Source organism: Vicia villosa, linkage group LG1 (genome assembly GCF_029867415.1).
Source record: "Vicia villosa cultivar HV-30 ecotype Madison, WI linkage group LG1, Vvil1.0, whole genome shotgun sequence".
In the NCBI taxonomy this organism is placed as follows: Eukaryota; Viridiplantae; Streptophyta; class Magnoliopsida; order Fabales; family Fabaceae; genus Vicia; species Vicia villosa.
The window spans coordinates 89,327,892-89,347,195 of NC_081180.1; the positions used below are offsets into that span (position 1 = coordinate 89,327,892).

The 19,304-nt window shown below is 31.1% G+C and overlaps 1 protein-coding gene across 2 annotated transcripts; it reads right to left on the reverse strand.

Annotated features, from left to right (window-relative positions):
• Nucleotides 1-270: 270 nt before the first annotated feature.
• Nucleotides 271-4,471, reverse strand: LOC131611859 (serine/threonine-protein kinase STY13-like). Of its 2 annotated transcripts, XM_058883708.1 has the most exons (7): nucleotides 3,495-3,541; nucleotides 2,181-2,581; nucleotides 1,882-2,003; nucleotides 1,520-1,719; nucleotides 1,259-1,433; nucleotides 963-1,097; nucleotides 271-651 (listed from the first exon to the last, which is right to left on the reverse strand). In XM_058883708.1, the coding sequence occupies exons 2-7, from the start codon at nucleotides 2,209-2,211 to the stop codon at nucleotides 445-447; spliced, it is 870 nt and encodes a 289-aa protein (XP_058739691.1). In that variant the 5' UTR covers nucleotides 2,212-2,581; nucleotides 3,495-3,541; the 3' UTR covers nucleotides 271-444. The 2 variants fall into 2 exon arrangements, with proteins under 2 accessions (XP_058739691.1, XP_058739687.1); XM_058883704.1 differs by lacking the exon at nucleotides 2,181-2,581 and having other exon boundaries at nucleotides 273-651; nucleotides 3,495-4,471.
• Nucleotides 4,472-19,304: the final 14,833 nt, after the last annotated feature.

Consider the following 19,304-nt stretch of genomic DNA (forward strand, 5'->3'; position numbering starts at 1 on the left):
AGTTTTCATGTATCATTTACTTTAACGTGCATTTTAATTTTTATATCAAATATATTAGGATTAAAATTGAAAAAAATGATGAAAAGAAAATTATATCTAAATATTAATGCTACGTTAAATCAGAGTTATACAAACTAAACAATTGTTTTCCGCATTTACTTTTCTTATGATTTATTTTTTATTTCTTATAATTTAACTACGGTCAACAAAAAAATGTTTGTCATGAACCAATTGAGTCTCCCATGAACCAATGACTCACAACACCAGCAACTCATAACTAGTTCAATATCTATAGTTCATTGTATTAAAAAATATATAATTCAGAAGTAAATTGACAAGCCAACAAATTACAGTTGAAAATTGCAACACATCTCCCATGTTTACATAGTCGACGGTAACTACTAATGTACATAATAATACTCATCAAAAATCGAGTATGTATAATTATGGACCACGAGCAGGCCTAAAGCAAAAACAAAAAGGACTCTGATCATCTGGTATCATTCCACCTCCTTTGCTTGTATCAAGTTCTTCCAGCATTCTTGCTACCTCTTGCATTTGTGGACGCTTTTCTGGATGTTTGTCCCAGCATCTTTTCATTATAGTTGCTAACTCACTTGGACAACATCGAGGAATGTCAGGTCGTAAATTCTGCGCAGGAATGGAAACAAATCTGATTATAGATTGAAGTGCAGAATGTATATGGTGGCATAATAGGGAGCATTCTTATGAATTAAGAGTAAATGTAATTCAAATTAGTTAAAATATTTATAGTCGTGTAATGACAGCAGAAAGAGTCTATATAGGAATGAATAGTCGTGTAATGACAGCAGAAAGAGTCTATATAGGAATGAATAAATGACTAAATCATGCCATGTAGAAACAAGGTCATTTCAAAATGCTCGTAGGAAAAGAATACGAGGGTAGATAGAAAGAGTTCATAATTCATTGAATGAACTGACCTTATTAGCAACGGCAGATGACGCGTCAGCAAAGCTAAGGTTTTGATAAGGCATGTCACAGCAATAAATTTCCCACAAGCAAATGCCAAAGCTATAGACGTCGCAGCTTCTGTTGTATGGCTTACCATTTATAACCTACACATAGTTTAAGGCTGAGATTAAAGCAAATTATTGAAATAGAGTTCCGATTTCACATTCACGGGAGTGATAAATAATCATGAATATAATACGCCCATAATCAAACGTCACATTTAACTACATAATATCGAGAGCATATTACAAAGAATGATTAATACCTCTGGCGCCATGTATCCAACGGTTCCAGTTTCACCCGTCATTTCACTTGGGTTTATCGCTTCAACTCGAGCAACTCCAAAATCAGCTATTTTCAAGTTTTGATTTTCATCCAACAACATATTCTCAGTTTTTACATCGCGGTGAACAATTTTCTTCGAATGTAGATAACTAAGACTGCAAAAGGAAAAACATAGTGTTTGAGAGAGGGATAATACAATTATATACCAAGGATTGTAAAAGGTAAATGCAATGAGACTCACCCTCTAGCGAGATCCAAAGCCAACTGAACCACAACCTTGTATGCAAGTTTCTTCCGCCTATTTTTCAACAAGAATTGTTTTAATGTCCCTCCATGAACAAACTCAACAATAACGCAACACGCCTTGGAAGGAAGGGGGTTTTGACCACCAGCGTCTGAAGGAATCTTAAGATTTGAAGTGCCCATTGAAGCTCCAACAAACTGTTGGAAGAATGATATGAACAATTACACAACTACGACGTTAAAAAATAAAATTCCTATTGTTCCACATATAGGAAAAAACGAGAAAAATAAGAATGTCAAATTTGTAAAGTAGTAATCATGAATTTAAATACATGAGTGTTAAGGGTATTAAGTAAGTACTTTTGTGACATTTGAATGATCAAGTTTTTGCCAAACAGTAACCTCCTGCCGAAATGCTGCTCGTAAAGCAGAAATTTCATTAACACTGGCAACACCATCCTCACCCCAGTCCAACACTTTCACTAAAAAAATCAACATGACAATTCAATGAGAATTTCTACACATAAAAAAATCAAGACTATGACTATGACTAGAGCATTTATTTTATGGAAACAGCATAACTGAATAAGGCAATAAAACTTGTCTCGTAGGTTTAAATTGCGGCCAACAAATGCAATATAAAGATTAAGTAGACCTACCAAACCGCAACCATGATTGCATCAGCCGCATTTATCTGTTGTTATATGCAATATCGAAGATTTTACCATAACCACAACAACGGCCAAAATCTAGTTGGGACTGAATGAACAGACTTTGAGGGAATACAATACCTTCAACTATCTAACTACATTGAATAGCATACTTTAATTTCTGTTATATTTTTAACACATAATGTTGTCAATCACGGAAAATTGCTGATTGTTAAAATTTGTACTTTTGTGACATCAGAACTGAATGATCAAGTTTTCCCACAGTAACCTCCTGCCAAAATGATGCTCGTAAAGCAACAGTGGCAGCACCATCTCACCACAGTCCACCACTTTCACTAGAAAATTCAACATGACAATTTCTAAACAAAATTGACACCAATGCTGTGTAACTGAATATAGTAAAAAAGTTAGTATTGCAGTTTAAATTGCGGCTCCGCAATATAAAGATTACGTAGGCCTTTGACACTGCAATTATTGTTACACCGGCAGCATCTATTTGTCATTGTATGCAGTATCAACGACTTTAACAGAACCACAACAACGGCCATGTTTCAAAACCGAGATTCGAGGCTGAAAGAACAAACCTTAAGAGAGTACAATATCTTCTACAATATAACTACGTTGACATATTTTAATTTCTGTTATTTTTAAAATAATATTGTCAATCGCATATAACGGAAAAAGACAGATTTTTAAAATTTCGCTATGTAATAGTGCTACAACTCCACTATAACTGCTATTTGATAATATTTTGCATTAAATAGTGTAACTGAATAAGGTAAAATAGTTTGTATAGTAGCTTTAAATTGCGGCCGACAGACGCGATGTAAAGATTACATAGGCCTTTGACACTGCAATTATGGTTGCACCGACCGCATTTGTCTGTTATTTATTTATCGTTCCATGCAGTATCAATGGTTTTAACAGAACCGCAACACCAGCCACATTTCAAAACCTGGATTTGAGGCTGAAAGAACAAAACCTTGAGAGAGTAGAATATCTTCTACTATCTGACTATGTTGACATATTTTAATTTCTGTTATTTTTAAAATAATGTTGTCAATCACGTATAGCGGAAAAAACAGATTTTTAAAATTTCACTATGCAATAGTGCTACAACTCCGTTATAGCCGCTATATGACAATATTTTGTAATAAATAATGTATTGTGGAATAATAATGGTTTGTCCAAATTCCGCTACACTATATATAGTAGTATAACTCCGCTATAACTGCTATTTAACAACACAAAACACAAAGACAACCAACCAGAATAAGAATGCAAAGCATAAAGTACACATACCAGCAACATCTTGGTCATCATAAGTTCCCCGGTAGACAGTGCCATAAGCTCCATTTGCAACAACATATCGTAAATCCAATTTGGCCAAATCAACCTCCCACTCTTCTCTAGGCCTCTTAGCCTCGGTGCTTCTGGAATAAGCCCTGCTCAAGTGCCTTTCGAGCGCAGCATCCAAAGTTTTCAAATCAATTCTGTCAGCTCTGAATATCATATCTTTGCCGCTTAGATTTCCACTCTTCTTTATCTTTGAGTTCAAAGCTTCACCTTCAGATTCCGTCTTAGGGGTACTACGACCCCCAACTTCCGATTCCATCTCAAACACCAGAATTCAACAACCTCAAACTCCAAAATAATTTCAGACAACTGGTCCACTCAAAAAAGTTGAAAATCACAGTTTTAACTTTCACCATCACCACAATTGTTATTGAACAAAAACAAACTACCTACACTAATAACCAACATCCTAAACCGCATTCACGGTTGTGTCAATCCATGTCATAAAAAATCGCACTCCAGTCCAGATAATGTAGCCATAATCGCGTTATCAAACTCATCAAAAACTTTCATCTCGTAATCAGCTAATCGATTTTACTCAAAAAAATTCAGTTCAACACATTATTTCTAGACAACCAAATCATCAATCTACATGGTTTACATCTAAAATTTTCTCCTTGCATTAGCATAATTATTATTTTACAAAAAAACTGTTGTTATTAATCAAAAAACAAAACCAAATCTATCATAAAAGGAACCAAATCACAAAACTAACATGAACAAAACCTAGCACACACGCAAAAAATAAAGTTTTAACAAAATTTTCAGAAGAAAAAAAAAACAAAGCAGAAAAGTTGATGAAAGCTGCATGCAAGTAAGAAAAGCCACACATAAGACCCTAACCCTACGAATCTACGATACAAACATAGCAAAAACAGATTAATAAATAATCACTTGAACAACATGAGAAAAAAACTGAGTAAAAAAAATCACATTATAAACAATAATAATCAGCAATATGCATGAATGGTGAAGAATAATACCTAAAAGAACGAGTGAATGTTGAAGTAGCTATGGCTTAGATTTGGATGGCAGAGAAGAAAAGTCGGTGCTACGATTGTGAAGAGCCACAGAGAAAACGAGAGAAGCGCGGGATTTCAGAGAGAGAGATATGATACACTTTATTTTTCATTTGAAGATTGAATATTATGTTTTTTTTTTTTTGTGAATATATATTCTAGAATTTTTTTTTATTACATATGAATATACGAATAATTATTATTTATTGATGGCTAAAATATCTCATCAACTATTTTTATTTATTTTTGTATAATTTGTTAAAAATTTATTTTTACTATGTTCTTATTTAGTTCATTGAATTAAATTTAACATTGAATTTGTTATTATTATCATGATAGCGTCTGACCCAAGTATACCTTTTATTTTCTTTTCATAAAAACAGGTATATCTTTTGAAAAAATATATGGATATTGAATGTAGTCAAAACTAGTATTTAGGATGTATTTGTTTTGTTGAACAAAAAAAGAGAATGTATTTGTTTTATAGTTATATTTTTGGTATTAATTTTAATCAAGAATCTTATTGCATAAACTATTATTTTATAAGATGGCTTTGATAGAAACCTTTTTCAAAAAAATTATTTAGCTAAATACATAAAACTTGAAATAAAAATAATAATTGAAGAAAGTTGAAAGTTATTGTCGATAAAAATTATCTCTTTTTGATAGAGGGATAAAAATTTAAAAATTATATATAAATTTTATTCCTATAAATAAATGATAATCGTAAATAATTTTTATAAATTTGTTTCGGAATTTTATTCTAACTTCTTTTTCTTAAAAATATTTGTGGTAACTATTATACATTAATGAAAGTGATGGGTAAAATGTTTGAATTTCTATGGCGGGAAAAACATATTAAATTGATATTTTGTCAAAATTAATTCCAGTACGTTGTGATGTTGCTACTTATACAAGGATCAGTATTGGGCCTCTAACAATAATAGTACAATAACTGAAAGCCCAAGTGCATAATATAAAAGTTATACATCTAATACCCCTCCCAAAATAAGCTTGGGGATAAATGGAGTGAAGTCTAAGCTTAGTGATGTTGGAGAGAAAAGGCTTAGCATTCAGTGGTTTGGTAAAAACGTCTGCAAGTTGTTGTGAGGAGGTTATAGGTAGGAGATGGAAGAGGTGTTGGTTAAATTTTTCGCGAACCAAATGACAATCTAAATCAATGTATTTTGTGTGTTCATGGAAAGATGAATTGTTGGCAATGTGTCTGGTAGAAGCGTTGTCACAATATAGTAGAGCCGGTTATTTGAATAAGACTAGCATTTCTTTGAGAATGTTGGTGAGCTATTAAAGTTCGCATACAGTGGAAGTCATTGAAAGATATTCTGCCTCAGTAGAGCTTATTAAGACAATTGGTTGCTTTTTAGATTTCTATGAGATTAAATAATCTCCTAGTTATATGCAAAACACAGTGAATGATTTTCGTGTTTCAGGACAGGTTTCCCAATTCGAGTCTGAAAAGCCTTGAGTTGTAGGTTGGAATTGTTGGGAAGGGGAGGCCTTGGCCAGATGAACCTTTAAGGTAGCGAAGTACACGGAGCTACAATATTGTAGTGGATGTCAGTTGGGAAACTCATGTGTTGGATGAGTTGTTGGACAAAGTATGTTATATATGGCCTTGTTTTGAGTAGGTAAATGAATTGTCCAACTAATCTACGAAATTTGGTTTTGTCTTGCAAAGGAGTTCCATCAGTTGTTTGCAATTGAGTGTCATAGGCCATAGGAGCAGGGGCAGGCTTGCAGCCAAGTAAGCCTGTGTTGGCAAGCAAATCCAGTGTATTTTCTTTGACAGGTGTTGATGCTAGAAGTTGTTCTTACTATCTCAAGGCCTAAGAAGTACTTTAAGTTGCCAGGGTCCTTAGTGCGAAAATGGTGATGCAGCGTGTCTTTTGTTTGTTGTATGAAATGTAAGTGGTTTCCTGTAAGCACTGCAAGCAGAATATCATCAACATAAATTAAGAGAAAAGTTAGATACCCTTCTTATTTGATGGATAAACAGATATCGATCAGAGGAGAATTGTGTAAAATTATTGGTGAGTAAAACTTTTGAGAGCTTCTCGAACTATTGTCTACTAGTGTTTTAATCCATAAAGGGATTTGAGAAGTTTGCATACTTAGTTTGGGGAAGAGGTTGTAATCCCTTTAGGAAGAGGCATGTATACCTCTTCTTCCAAATCTCCATACAAAAAAGCATTATGGATATCAAGTTAGTGAATGTTAAAGTTTAAAGAAGATGAAAGAGCAATGAGTAATCTTACAGTTGTGAGCTTAGCAGCGGGCGAAAAAGTGTCAAAGAAGTCAATACCCTTTACTTGTCTGAAGCCTAGAGCAACTAACCTTGATTTATGTCTCTCTACTGTAGCATCAGAATTAAATTTAGTTTTATAAACCATTTTCAACCAATGGCTTTCTTGCCTGGAGGTAAAGTGGTAGAAATCTATGTATGGTTGTTTGTTAAAGCTTGTATTTTTGTGTCCATAACCTTTACCCAATGGGATTGAATATTGGCTTCCTTATATGAAGTGGGATCACATGCAGTAGTGATAGCAGAAATAAAAGAGTGATATGCAGGGGAAAGAGGGGTATATGAAACAAATTTATAAATGTCATATAGGGGGAATTATGAGATGAAGTACATACAAAATCTTTTAAATATGCAGGTGCAAATTTTTGTCTTATGGATTTTCGTATGGTAATGGGCTCAAAGGCAGAATTTTTAGAATTGTTGCCTGGTGAATTATTAGATGTAGAATTTGATGTGTCAGTAGTAGGTGTGGGATCTAGGTTGGCTATAGAAGAAGTTTGAGGGGAATTGACCAGAGGACTGTGAGATGGTGATGTGTGTTGAGTCTCAGTCATGGTTTGATTAGGAGAAATGGTTGTTTCATTATTAGGAGAAGTATGGGAGGGTATGTTAAGGCTATGATCAAAGAGAAGGGATGGTGAGGTGGGTTTGGTTCTATCTGGGTAGTAGGGTTGAGGGGAATAAGGGGATGGGGTGTGTAAGGAAATATGTGTTCATGAAACACATAATTCCTTGAGGTAAAAGTGGCTCTTTTGTCAAGGTAAAATAGGAGATATCCTTTGATTCCCATAGTAAAGCCTAAAAACAATGGTGGCTCTGAGATCTAGTTTATCCCTATTTCTATTAAGGGTGGAGGCATATGTCAGACATCCAAAGGTTTTAAGGTTTGTGTAGGACGGAGATATATTAAAAAGGAGTTCAAAAGGGGTGTGGTTTTGAATGGTAGGTCTGCATAGCCAATTTATGATGTATGTGGCATGACATAAAGCATATGACCAAAAGTTTGTAGGTAAATGTGCATGAAACAAAAAAGATCTAGTGACATTTAATAGGTGTCTATGTTTTATTTCAACAATGCATTTCTGTTGAGGTGTTTCAACACAACTCCTTTAGTGAACAATGCCTAAAGATGCATAGTAATAAGGCATAAGTAACTCAGACCCGTTATCACTTATAATGGTTTTGATAGGGCAAGAAAACTGTATTTGGCAATAAGAAATAAATTTTTGTATAAGATTTATTGTTTCAGATTTATTAGTTATAAGAAAATTCCATGTGTATTTAGTGAAATCATCAACTATAGTTAAAAAAATATTTGAATCCAACCATGGAAGCAATAGAGAGAGGACCCCAAATATCCATATGAACTCAATCAAATTTATTAAAAGAGATAGAATTGCTATGAGGGAAAGGGAATTTGCATTGCTCGGATAAATGACACGTATAACATGTAGAATTTTTATTGTACTTCATAAAGGGAAATTGGTGAGACATGGTGTGTAAGACCTCATTAGAGAGGTGCCCTAATCTATGATGCCATAAGGGCTGAGCTACATTATTAGGATCCATAAGGGTAGCATTGCTACATGTTATGGATGATGTAAAGTTGTGAACAAGTATCTTATGCAGGATATAGAGATTGTTATGTTGTGTCACTTGTCCAATCATCTCCTTGGTAGACACATCCTGAATATAGCATGAATTGTGTAAGAATGTGATGCAGTATATAGATGTGTGAAATTGTTAAGATATGGATATAAGGCTAAATTTAAATCAGGAGATGTAAAAAACATCATGTAAATGCATGTAAGTATCAAGAATAAGAGAGCCAACATAATTAATAGTAACATAATTTCCATTAGGAAGGTGAATATGGACAGGGTTAATAATAGATATATCATAAAAGCAGTTGACATCAGGGAAAACATGATGTGTTACTCCTGAATCAAATATCCACATGTTAGAAAGAGGGAGAATATTACTTGTATTGGCAATATCCGAGGTTATGCCTATATCATTATTGGATGACTTGGAATGTTGATGCTCCTAATTTGACTGTTGAAGAAGCTGCATGAGATATTGATAATCCTCCTTGGAGATTTGATTGTCTTTATTTGGTGCAAAGGTAGGCTTGGCTTCTGAAGTTGGCTTATGGTTCTTGTTCCTATAACCAAATGGAAATCCATGTTTAAAATAACAGGTTTCCACTATATGATTAGTCTTGTTGCAATTGGTGCATAACACGGGAGTTTTGGGATTCCATTTTCCTTTACGTTTGTTGTTGTGGCTATTGGCAAAGAGAATGGTCGATTGAGGTGCAAACACAATTGAAATGGCCACTTCTTGTTGTGCAATAAGAGAGTACACACGACTAATGCTGGGAAGAGGATCCATAAGCAAGATCTATGTATGAATGTTATGGTAGTTATCATTCAAACCCTTAAAGAAGCAAGTAAGGTATTCCATAAGCTTGAAATTGCGCACAACTTTAGATAGGGCACAGGGGCAGGGTGTTGGGCAAGTGCATGAAGGAGTTGGGTGCAAAGCTTCTAGTTTATCCCAAAGGATCTTAAGATCAGTGTAGTAGGTGGATAAAGACTGGTTTCCTTGTTGAATTGAGTGTAAATATTGGAGGAGGTCAGAGAAGCAAAAATGATTACCCTTGGTGAAACGTTCATGAAGATCTTCCCAGAGATCATACGCGAAATCAAAACAGATAGTGCTTTGTGCAATGTGTGGTGAAGCGTGTGATCGATCCAAGAAAGGACCATGCTATTGGCACGATCCCATAATTCATAGTTAGCATCAAAAATCGAGTGTTGTATGAGACTACCATTGATGAAAGCGAGCTTGTTCTTCGATGTTAAAGCGCACCGTATAGACTTGTTCCAGTTGTGATAGTTGTTGTTATCAAGGGGCAAAGCAACGATGGTGGCGCCAAGGTTTTTGTTGGATGAAGATAATAGGGGTTGCGAGGGTTCAAGATTAGGTCATTGGAACCGGTTCTGATACCATATTACAAGAATGAAAGTGATGGGTAAAATGTTTGAATTCCCATGGCAGGAAAAACATATTGAATTGATATTTTTTTCAAAGTTAATTTCAATACATTGTGATGCTGCTACTTATACAAGGATCAATATTAAGCCTTTAACACTAATAGCCCATACAACAATAGAAAGCCCAAGTGCATAATATAAAAGCTATACATCTAGTAGTAACCTTAAAACAATTGTTACAAATATACGACTTGAGTCGTCTAATTTTAATAGTAGAAGGATCAAAAAATTATTTTTAAATATGTTTTCCGTGTTTAGGGGATTGTGGATTCATTTAAACATGAAAAGTCATAACGCAACACTCACTTAGTGAAACATAATACTAAATGTTCACTATGTGGACCTCAACCCTAATACTAGAGGCTCACTTCACAAACCATAACCACACTTAGAATGAGAAAGAATTAGTTGACATCCCCTAATTGTCCTATGACTATGGGTGTAAACGGATCAGAAATAATCAATTAAATCAATAATCCAAACTAAATCAAATTGAAAAAAAAAATCTTTTTTTCTGGTTCGGATTCAAAACCGAACCAAACCAATAAAAATTTAGGTGGTTTAGTTTGGTTCTCGATTTTAACTTTTAGGAACCTCTAAAGCGATGAATCGAACCAATGGCTATAACTACACTCTAAATCTTTTCTTTCACCCATCATTAAGCCCAGTTTTTGTATTGATCCAACCATTCTCCATATTTATTTATGCATCATTCCTTTCTATAAAACAGGAAACTAAAACCAAAGTCCAAACAAAGAAAGTAAAAATCATAAGTCACTCAAATTTGCTCTCAGCGAATTCCCGCTCTCGCCGCCTGCCACCAATGTTGTTCTCTACCACTGTTATGATATGTTATGGTCGTCTTCTTCGTGTTCAAGTTCTATTCGTTAGTTTTCTTATTTTTTTTATCTATTTCGTCTTCTTCAACATAATAGTCTTGTTACAAAATTTTTTTGGTGTGTGTGTTTGAGGTGTTTTGGAACTTTTAGTTTTTATTGTTGGGTTTAATTTTTCAAGCTATCAAATCCCTTTTCAACCTTCTGATGCCAAGTACCAACTTTTATATTTGATAATGAACTTATTTTATAATGCAATGAAAATCATGTCACCATTTTGTATTGATTAATTACAATACACAATTATCGATATAATCATATCCGTACAAAACAGGCAACGTAACCTTAACCAATGAAATTACACTATTGAGTTTTTTGCAATTCCTCTAAAAATCCAGTAAATGCATGAGATTTTTAGAAAATTGGTGGTTTTACACTATCAGATTTTTCAAAGTTTTGCAAAAAATCCGGTACAACATGGTGTTTTTTTAAAAAATCGATAAATTTTTCCACGCACCGTTTTTTGAAAAATTGGTATAAAGCATACCTAACTTTTGACATACACTATCAACATTTTTTACTTATACTGAAAATTTCGTTTGCCCTACTAAATTTTTCGTGTGTTAAAATTTTATCAAGGATAATCTGCGTATTATCAAAATTGGGGGTGGGGATGGATGCTAGGTTAAATTTAGAGAGTGTCACGAAAAGAAATTTGGTGAAGTGAGCCTCTAGTATTTGTGGTTGAGATCCATATTTCGTTATGTTAGACCGAATACATGACTTTTCATGTTTATATGAATCCATAATCCTCTAATTGATGAACAAAAAAATTTAAAAACACTATTCCTATCCAACTAATATTCAAATTAGATGAATCAAGTTGCACTATTATAACTTTGTTGTTTTAAGGTTACCATAAATATATTTAAGAAAATAAAGTTAGAATTATTAAATTTTGGTATAAATTTATAATCATTATCTATGATTTTCATTTATTCATAAGAATAAAATTTATGTAATTTTAAATTTTTGTATTAAAAAATGATAATTTTTAGCTGGCGATAGTAAAACACAACTATCAATGACTATCAACTTTCCACTACTATTATTTTTAAGATTAATTATTATGCAGTGTAAAAATATTTTCACTATCAATTAATCACAACGATTAGTGTCATTGTATAAGTAATTAAAATAAAATTTAAACATCTTCAAATATTCAACGTCTTTTAGCAGTGTAAAATATTTTTACATTGACAATAAGTATCAATTAGATTTATTATTTGAATCTCAAGTTTTATGTATTAAGTTGAATAAAATTTGAAAAATAAAATTCAAAAATAAAATCATTTACCAAACACATATCATGAAATAATAGTTTATGCAAAACTATTCATGACGAAATTAATACCGGTTTTTTTTTTTTTAACTATAAAACAAATACATCCATTATTTTGGTCAACAAAACAAATACAACCTAAATAATTAAGTTGGACTATATGTAAAGATATATCTATTTTTAGGAAAATAAAATAAAAGGTATACTTGGGTTAGACGGTATCACGATAATAGCATATTTGAAGTTAAATTCAATTTAATAAACTAAATAAAAAATATTCAAAATGATAAAAAGAAATCGGACACATCCTATTACATAACAAAAATAATTTTTTAAACAAATTATACAAAAATATTTGTTGAGATATTTTAACCAACAATGATATATGTATATATATATATATATATATATATATATATATATATATATATATATATATATATATATATATATATATATATATATATATATATATATATATATATATATATATATATATATATATATATATATATATATATATATATATATATATATATATATATATATGGGGCGGAGCCAAGACCCAGCTAGCCCGGGCAGGCACCCAATTTAATAGTCGATTTTTAGACGAAATCAGGGGCAAAATTAGTAAAAATAGAGTGTGAGAATTAAAACAGATGAATAATCAATGGTGTAAAGTTTTTGCCCAGGCTGCCTAAAATTCCTGGCTCCGCCAATATATATATATATATATATATATATATATATATATATATATATATATATATATATATATATATATATAAACAAAAAATTTACCTTTATTGAGAGGTGATTGTGGTTAGGGCGGTAAAACGGGTCTGGCCCGCTGGACATACCCGTTTTGTCCACACTTTAGTGCGGGCAAGAGTTTAGGCCCTCACCTTCTAATGTGTATGTCACATCCCGTCCTGTTTTCAACGCAGATTTTTACGGACACGTGTATTTACATAATTTTTTGCGTTTTTAAATTTAAAATGAGCAATGTCTGCGGGTGATTCCCGCCACGCTCTCACTTTTTTGCAGAGCGGAACTAGGTTTTAAACTCGCATCCTCAAGTATATTTACTCCGCTTTTTTTTTTTTTTTTGAATTTTTACAGTGTGAATTTTAATGAAACGAGTATGTCTATTTGTCACTCCTAATTGTGGTACATTCGTATCAATACGTTAATGCCTTAACTCATCTTAAGTGTATTTTTGAGCTTAAGAGTGTCTTCTTCTATTCTTCTCCCACTCGGATCAAACATTTGCTCAAAGTGGATGCTATGAGAATAACTATCCCTAGATTAGATTAGTTACAGTATTTTGTATTTTCTCTTTTAGACTTATGAAAAATCTAGAAAACATCTTTATTCTCACGCATATTGGACGTGAAAATTTAGAAATAAGATTTTGTAAACCGAGTTGTTCACTTTAATAGGTAAAATGAGTGATATTAATAGTAAATAAACAAACAAATACTTAATATAATATTTATGTGCACATGCATATAAATGTTTTTTTTTGGAATATAATTTACGAATAATTATATCAATTATTAATTTTTTTATAAATTTTATTAACTAATATTCTTGTTTAATTATATACTAGACGTTTGCTCGTGGGATGCACGGATATATTTTATTAAATTATTGTTATTAATTAAATATAGTTGAAAAATAATTTAAAATATTGTGATATTAAATGTTTTTTTTATATTGATTGTGTTTGTTTCAAAAAAAAATTAGCAACAACTTAATAATATGTATTAATGAAAAATAAAAATTTCTAATATAATTAAAAAAGATTTAAAAAATTAAAGAATATAAAATAGTCAAATTTGCATTATAAAAAGAAAAATAGTGCACATATTATTATATATTAGTAAAGATAAAAAAATTATATGTACTAATGTAGGTTTTACAAATTAGCAAATTAAATATTATCGTTATAATTAAAAAATTAAAAAGTTATTTTTGGAGATTCTAAAATGAAATAAATAAATAAATTTATGAGTAAAACAAATTTAATTTATTTTTTATTGTTAAATATTATTATTTAAATAAATAATTTGATTCCTATTTTATAGGAATGTTAATATCTCTCAAAGTATTTGTTTAAATAATCAAATAAATTTTGAATTTCAAATAATTGATTTAGATATAAAATAAGATATTAAAAGTTTATAAGTAATACTCATAGAAGATGAAATGAATGTGACTATTTTTTTTCTAAAAAATAAATAAGGCAAATATTTTTTTCTTCTTTGAATTGAGAAATAAAACTATTATATATCAAAATTCATATATCGGTTTCAAAATGAATAAATAAAATAGAAAGATAGTGATATTTATATATGGATTGTAATAAGGCAAACAACTGTATAGAAGATTTGCAACATTACTACATTTATAAATGAGTAAAATGGTGAATTTGTTAAAGTTTCTAATGTAATACAAGTATCATAACTTACAAATTTACTAAATAAATACAGAATATAATAACTATAAAAAGTTAGATAAAATTATAAATTGTGAAAAACCTTTAAACCCACAAAATATTATATTAGAGATAATAAAAAAGAAGTTAAAAATTAAACAATGTAATAATTTGATAAAATAAAAAAGTTCAACAAAACCTTCAACGTAATGTTTATTCTCCTCATCATCAAAGAAATTATAATTTTTTATAAATAAAAAGCACATGATTGTATGGTGAAGAGGGTAATATATAATTGATAATGATAATTGCATTGCAAAGAGAAAGGTAATTTATAATTTGTTTTATCTTTCATATTTAAAGTGATTGAGATACATAAATTTGGAAAAAAAGTGAATCAGTTGTAACTTTCCACTAATGAGTAATTGTTACAGAGGTTTATTGGTTTATTTTAATTAATTAAATTAATTGTTATTAATTAATTAATTATTAATAAAAATAGTGGTAGGATGGTCGGTATAAAAATAGAAATTAATTAATATAAAATTAATTTAATAACTTCACAAATTAAAATTTAAAAATTAAATAAGAGAAAATTTTATAAAAATATAGACTTTTACTATTTCACATTATCGTACTTTAAATTGTTAATTCTTCCACGTTATTACCCCTACACCTCTCCAAATCTTTTTATTAATCAATTAATAATTAAATTAAAAACAAAATGTCTTAACAAATTAAATTTTAAAATATAAATAAGAGAAAATTTTAGAAAAATGTAGACTTTTTTTTGGATGCTTATCATTTACTCAATGACCAGTTTATTGATGCATAAGGGTTCATTACATAGGAAGATATCCTTTCATCTCCAATCAATTAAATAATAATAATAATAATAATAATAATAATAATAATAATAATAATATATTAATAAATAATTAAATAAACAAATATATTAAATAATATTAACAAATTTAAAAAATAAGATTTCATGTTATCATACTTTAAATTATTGAATAAATGGGTGAGTGGGGCTGTGGAGAAGTTATGTGGCTATTTGTTGTTAGTTGATGCTTAAAAATTAATTTAAAAAAGTCATTAAAAATTAAGAAAATCGAGCAATTTAGTGGCTAGTTATTAAAAATTAATAGAAATGTATTTATTGATTATAATAATTAAATAAATAAATAATAATGAAATTACTCAAATAGTCCTAATTTTGGCTCCAAAATATATTTCAATGACTTAACAACTTTAATTAATATGATCTTGAGTTAGGTTTGAACCATCGTTTATTATAGGTGTTGTGTGGTTCATCATAACCTATACTTATGAGATATAATTGACAATGAGTGCCTCCATCATAATAATGAGTGAGGACGTGGTGATGGGATGCTATTGGTCACACATTTTTCATGCCGAGTCATTACATGAAGGTGACATTTTTTTCTTTTGGGTAGGATTAGGGTAGGACAATCGGTCGGTTTGGGTTGATATCAGATCCAAGGCTCAAATCCTTGCACAAAGAAAAAACAAGGGTAAAAACATCAATGTTGATTTGTAAAAGAAGTTTTATACAATATCATGAGCAATAAATACACATATAAATAAGGTATACTTACAAACAAACCCCGACAAAAGAAGCTTACAAAGCTAAGCTTCAAGAATGCAATTTTTAACAAGTCTTCAAAGAATAAGGCTAAAAAAAGAGGAAATAATCAATTTCATTAATATTTAGTCATTGTTAGATAAATCATTGAATAAGTTTTCCAACGCTTTGAACAGGGCACAAATCGAAGTTACGGTTCTCAAGTTATGGCCGAAACAGGATTTCAAGTTGCAGCAGACCGGGCTTAGCGGGCTTTGTGCCACTAAGCGGGGTCTGCGGGTTTCAAACTTATATTTAGGGCAAAAAAAACACATTTTTAGGGCTTTTTTAGGTCCCAACTCCATCACCTTCATTCTTTTGAAGCAATTTCCCGCGTTAATTAGTTTGGGTTAAAATGGGTTAAAACTGTAAATGCGGGAATTAAACTTATGAACATAAAAAGAATATCATTATTCGAAAAGGATAGAACTCTCGGGATTGAATTTCACATACCCATTAAATACTTATACTCATCACTCAGTTGTACCCGACCTTAATTAATCGTCAATATCATTACGTATCACTCACATTAGTGCCCATCTCTGAAACACCTATGAGTTTGGGTTATAATGGGTTACAACTGTAAATGCGGGAATTAAACTTATGAACATAAAAAGAATTTCATTCTTCGAAAAGGATAGAACTCTCGGAATTGAATTTCACATACCCATTAAATACTTAAACTCATCACTCAATTGTACTCGACCTAAATCAATCGTCAATATCATTACGTATCACTCACATCAGTGTCCATCTCTGCAACACCTATGAGACATATCACAACTCAGATTATGTCTAACCCAAATTGCGAGAACAAGTGTATTCTCGCATCGACGATCTCTCAGTGCAACACAACAACACTGAGGCATTAAGCTATGATACCCAAGTGAATATTAGCTCTAAATCTATCTCTAGAATCTAGAAACTAATAGATATTCATTCTCAATCAAGATTTGTGAGATATATGTATATAACAACACAAATCCAAACATAAAGCAAAAAGATCAAAGAAAGCAACAAGTTTGATTTGTAAAGCAAGCTTTATACAACGCCATGAGCGATAAATATACATATGTTCAGAGTAAATATACAAACAAACCCAACAAATGGAAAATACATAGAGAAGAAAAAAGATAAACCAGAATCTCTAGGGTTGTCAACACCGATTGAAGCAAATCCACCTCCATAGTAAGGGTGGAAATATGCTAAGTCGAGTTAGGCTTTGCCAAGCCTGAGTCTGGCCTGTAAAAAAATGAAGCTTAAGCATGGCTTGTAGTTTGTTGCGGGCTTAATTTTATGCATCAGCTTGGCCTTTTTGAAGGCCTGGTTAGCCTGTTAGCCTACATAAAAGCCTATTTGTTTTAGACATGTGTAAATAAGCAATTAAAATAATGTTTAAATATACTAACTAACTAAAAGACCAAGAGACTAAAAATTTGTTTGCATTGACTTATTTTAACTTACTTATTAACATAAATTATGTGAGACTATTTGTTTATGAGAACTTATGAAAACAATGTTCATCAGATGTTTTCATCTTATTTTCACAAGTTCTTCAAGGCTCAAATCATCTTACTATGTTGAGAGATAACGTTGATGGGGAACATATACATTGTCATTTTCTCTACTAAGCATAAGCGTCGATATATAATTCAAGTGAATAAAGTTGAATCATTTGAGCTAGATGTTAAGGCTAGGATATGTCTTAAAGGCTCGTCCCACATTCAAGTCACTTTATGAGGTCCTTGTGGTAAGACTTGTTTGGAAGACAGAGGTGTGAGACGTCTTTCTATTTAATATTTTTTACAATTTATTTTCTTTTACGGTTTTATGTTGTTTCTAAAATCTATTCTCTCTTTTTTTCAATTCCTTAACTTGACACTTAAATATGTCACTAATAGTATAAATATCATTAATTTGACAACTTCGGGAAAAATAAGATTCATTGATGCTATAAGAGATAGTGGATTGACTGAATTCGACGCCACTATTTACATAATTGTTTATCATGGCTTGGTAACAACCTTATTCTGAGAGGTGGCACAAGGAGATGAACATCTTACATTACTAGTTGGGGGATGACAATAACCTTGGACAACATGCCATGTCAACTACATCTTTTTATTGAGGGTCGTCTTCTTGATTGGACTGCATTCACCAAACCTGGAATGGTGGACATGATAGTTGAGTAGATTGGATTTGATCTAGAAAATGGTGGTTGGGAAGTTGATAAATCGATATGGCTTGTGTACAACAAAATATTTTTAAAGATGAGTTTCATATACACTTAAAACTTATAAGCATCATTTAATTCAATGATGACAGAGTTAACAGACATGTGCGCTGAAAATTCGTTGTCACTACTATGGAGCCTTACTTTACAGGTGATATGCTTTTAAAAAGGATAACAAATTTTGATGATGACAACTAATTGATGATGTCAGATGTCTTATGACAAGTCAAGCATAAGCTGTTAGGCGAATAAAGATGCAAACCTAAATATTAGGGTTTGACGGACTTGACTATTCGATGATGGCAACCAAATGGAATATAAGTGCAAGCGTCATCTCTAGTGAACTCAAGCAAGTGTGTAAAAAGAGAAAGTATCTGAAAAAGTATTGAAGTGTAAGAAAGCCCTACCTTGATTATTCGGAGTGAAAACTTTATAAATCATAAGGGCATTATCGTAAAAGTATATGGCTAATCACACACACTAAAACATCTTTTTAAATTGTTTTTTCTCAAGAAAATATTTTCTAAAATATCTTGAAGTTGTGCCATATGAATTGAGAGCTGTCAAAATAGCTTTGGGAAAAAATTGTCTTTGCTAATGGATTGACACATTAGCCTAATCATTTGGCTCATTTCAAAATTTGGCTCTAAACGATTAAAACAATGTCTTAATGATGTGCAAAAACTTTATATCTATGTTTTCCTATTTTGAACTTAAAATCGATTATATTTGAAGTGTTTAATTAATTATTATTATTAGGTGCTAACCGACTAGGAAGTCTTAAAAAACATTAAAATCAATTTACTTTTTGAAGATTGTTTGGGTTAGAAGCTAAACTCGTAAAATATTTTGGTTT

Bases quoted from the DNA above. Each gene is read 5' to 3' on its own strand.
- LOC131611859 (XM_058883704.1), bottom strand. From the start codon at position 3,807: ATGGAATCGGAAGTTGGGGGTCGTAGTACCCCTAAGACGGAATCTGAA. The intron at 1,434-1,519 runs GTGAGTCTCATT...TTCCTTTTGCAG, and splicing joins GCTTTGGATCTCGCTAGAGG to TCTTAGTTATCTACATTCGA. The intron at 652-962 runs GTCAGTTCATTC...ATTCCTGCGCAG, and splicing joins CATCTGCCGTTGCTAATAAG to AATTTACGACCTGACATTCC.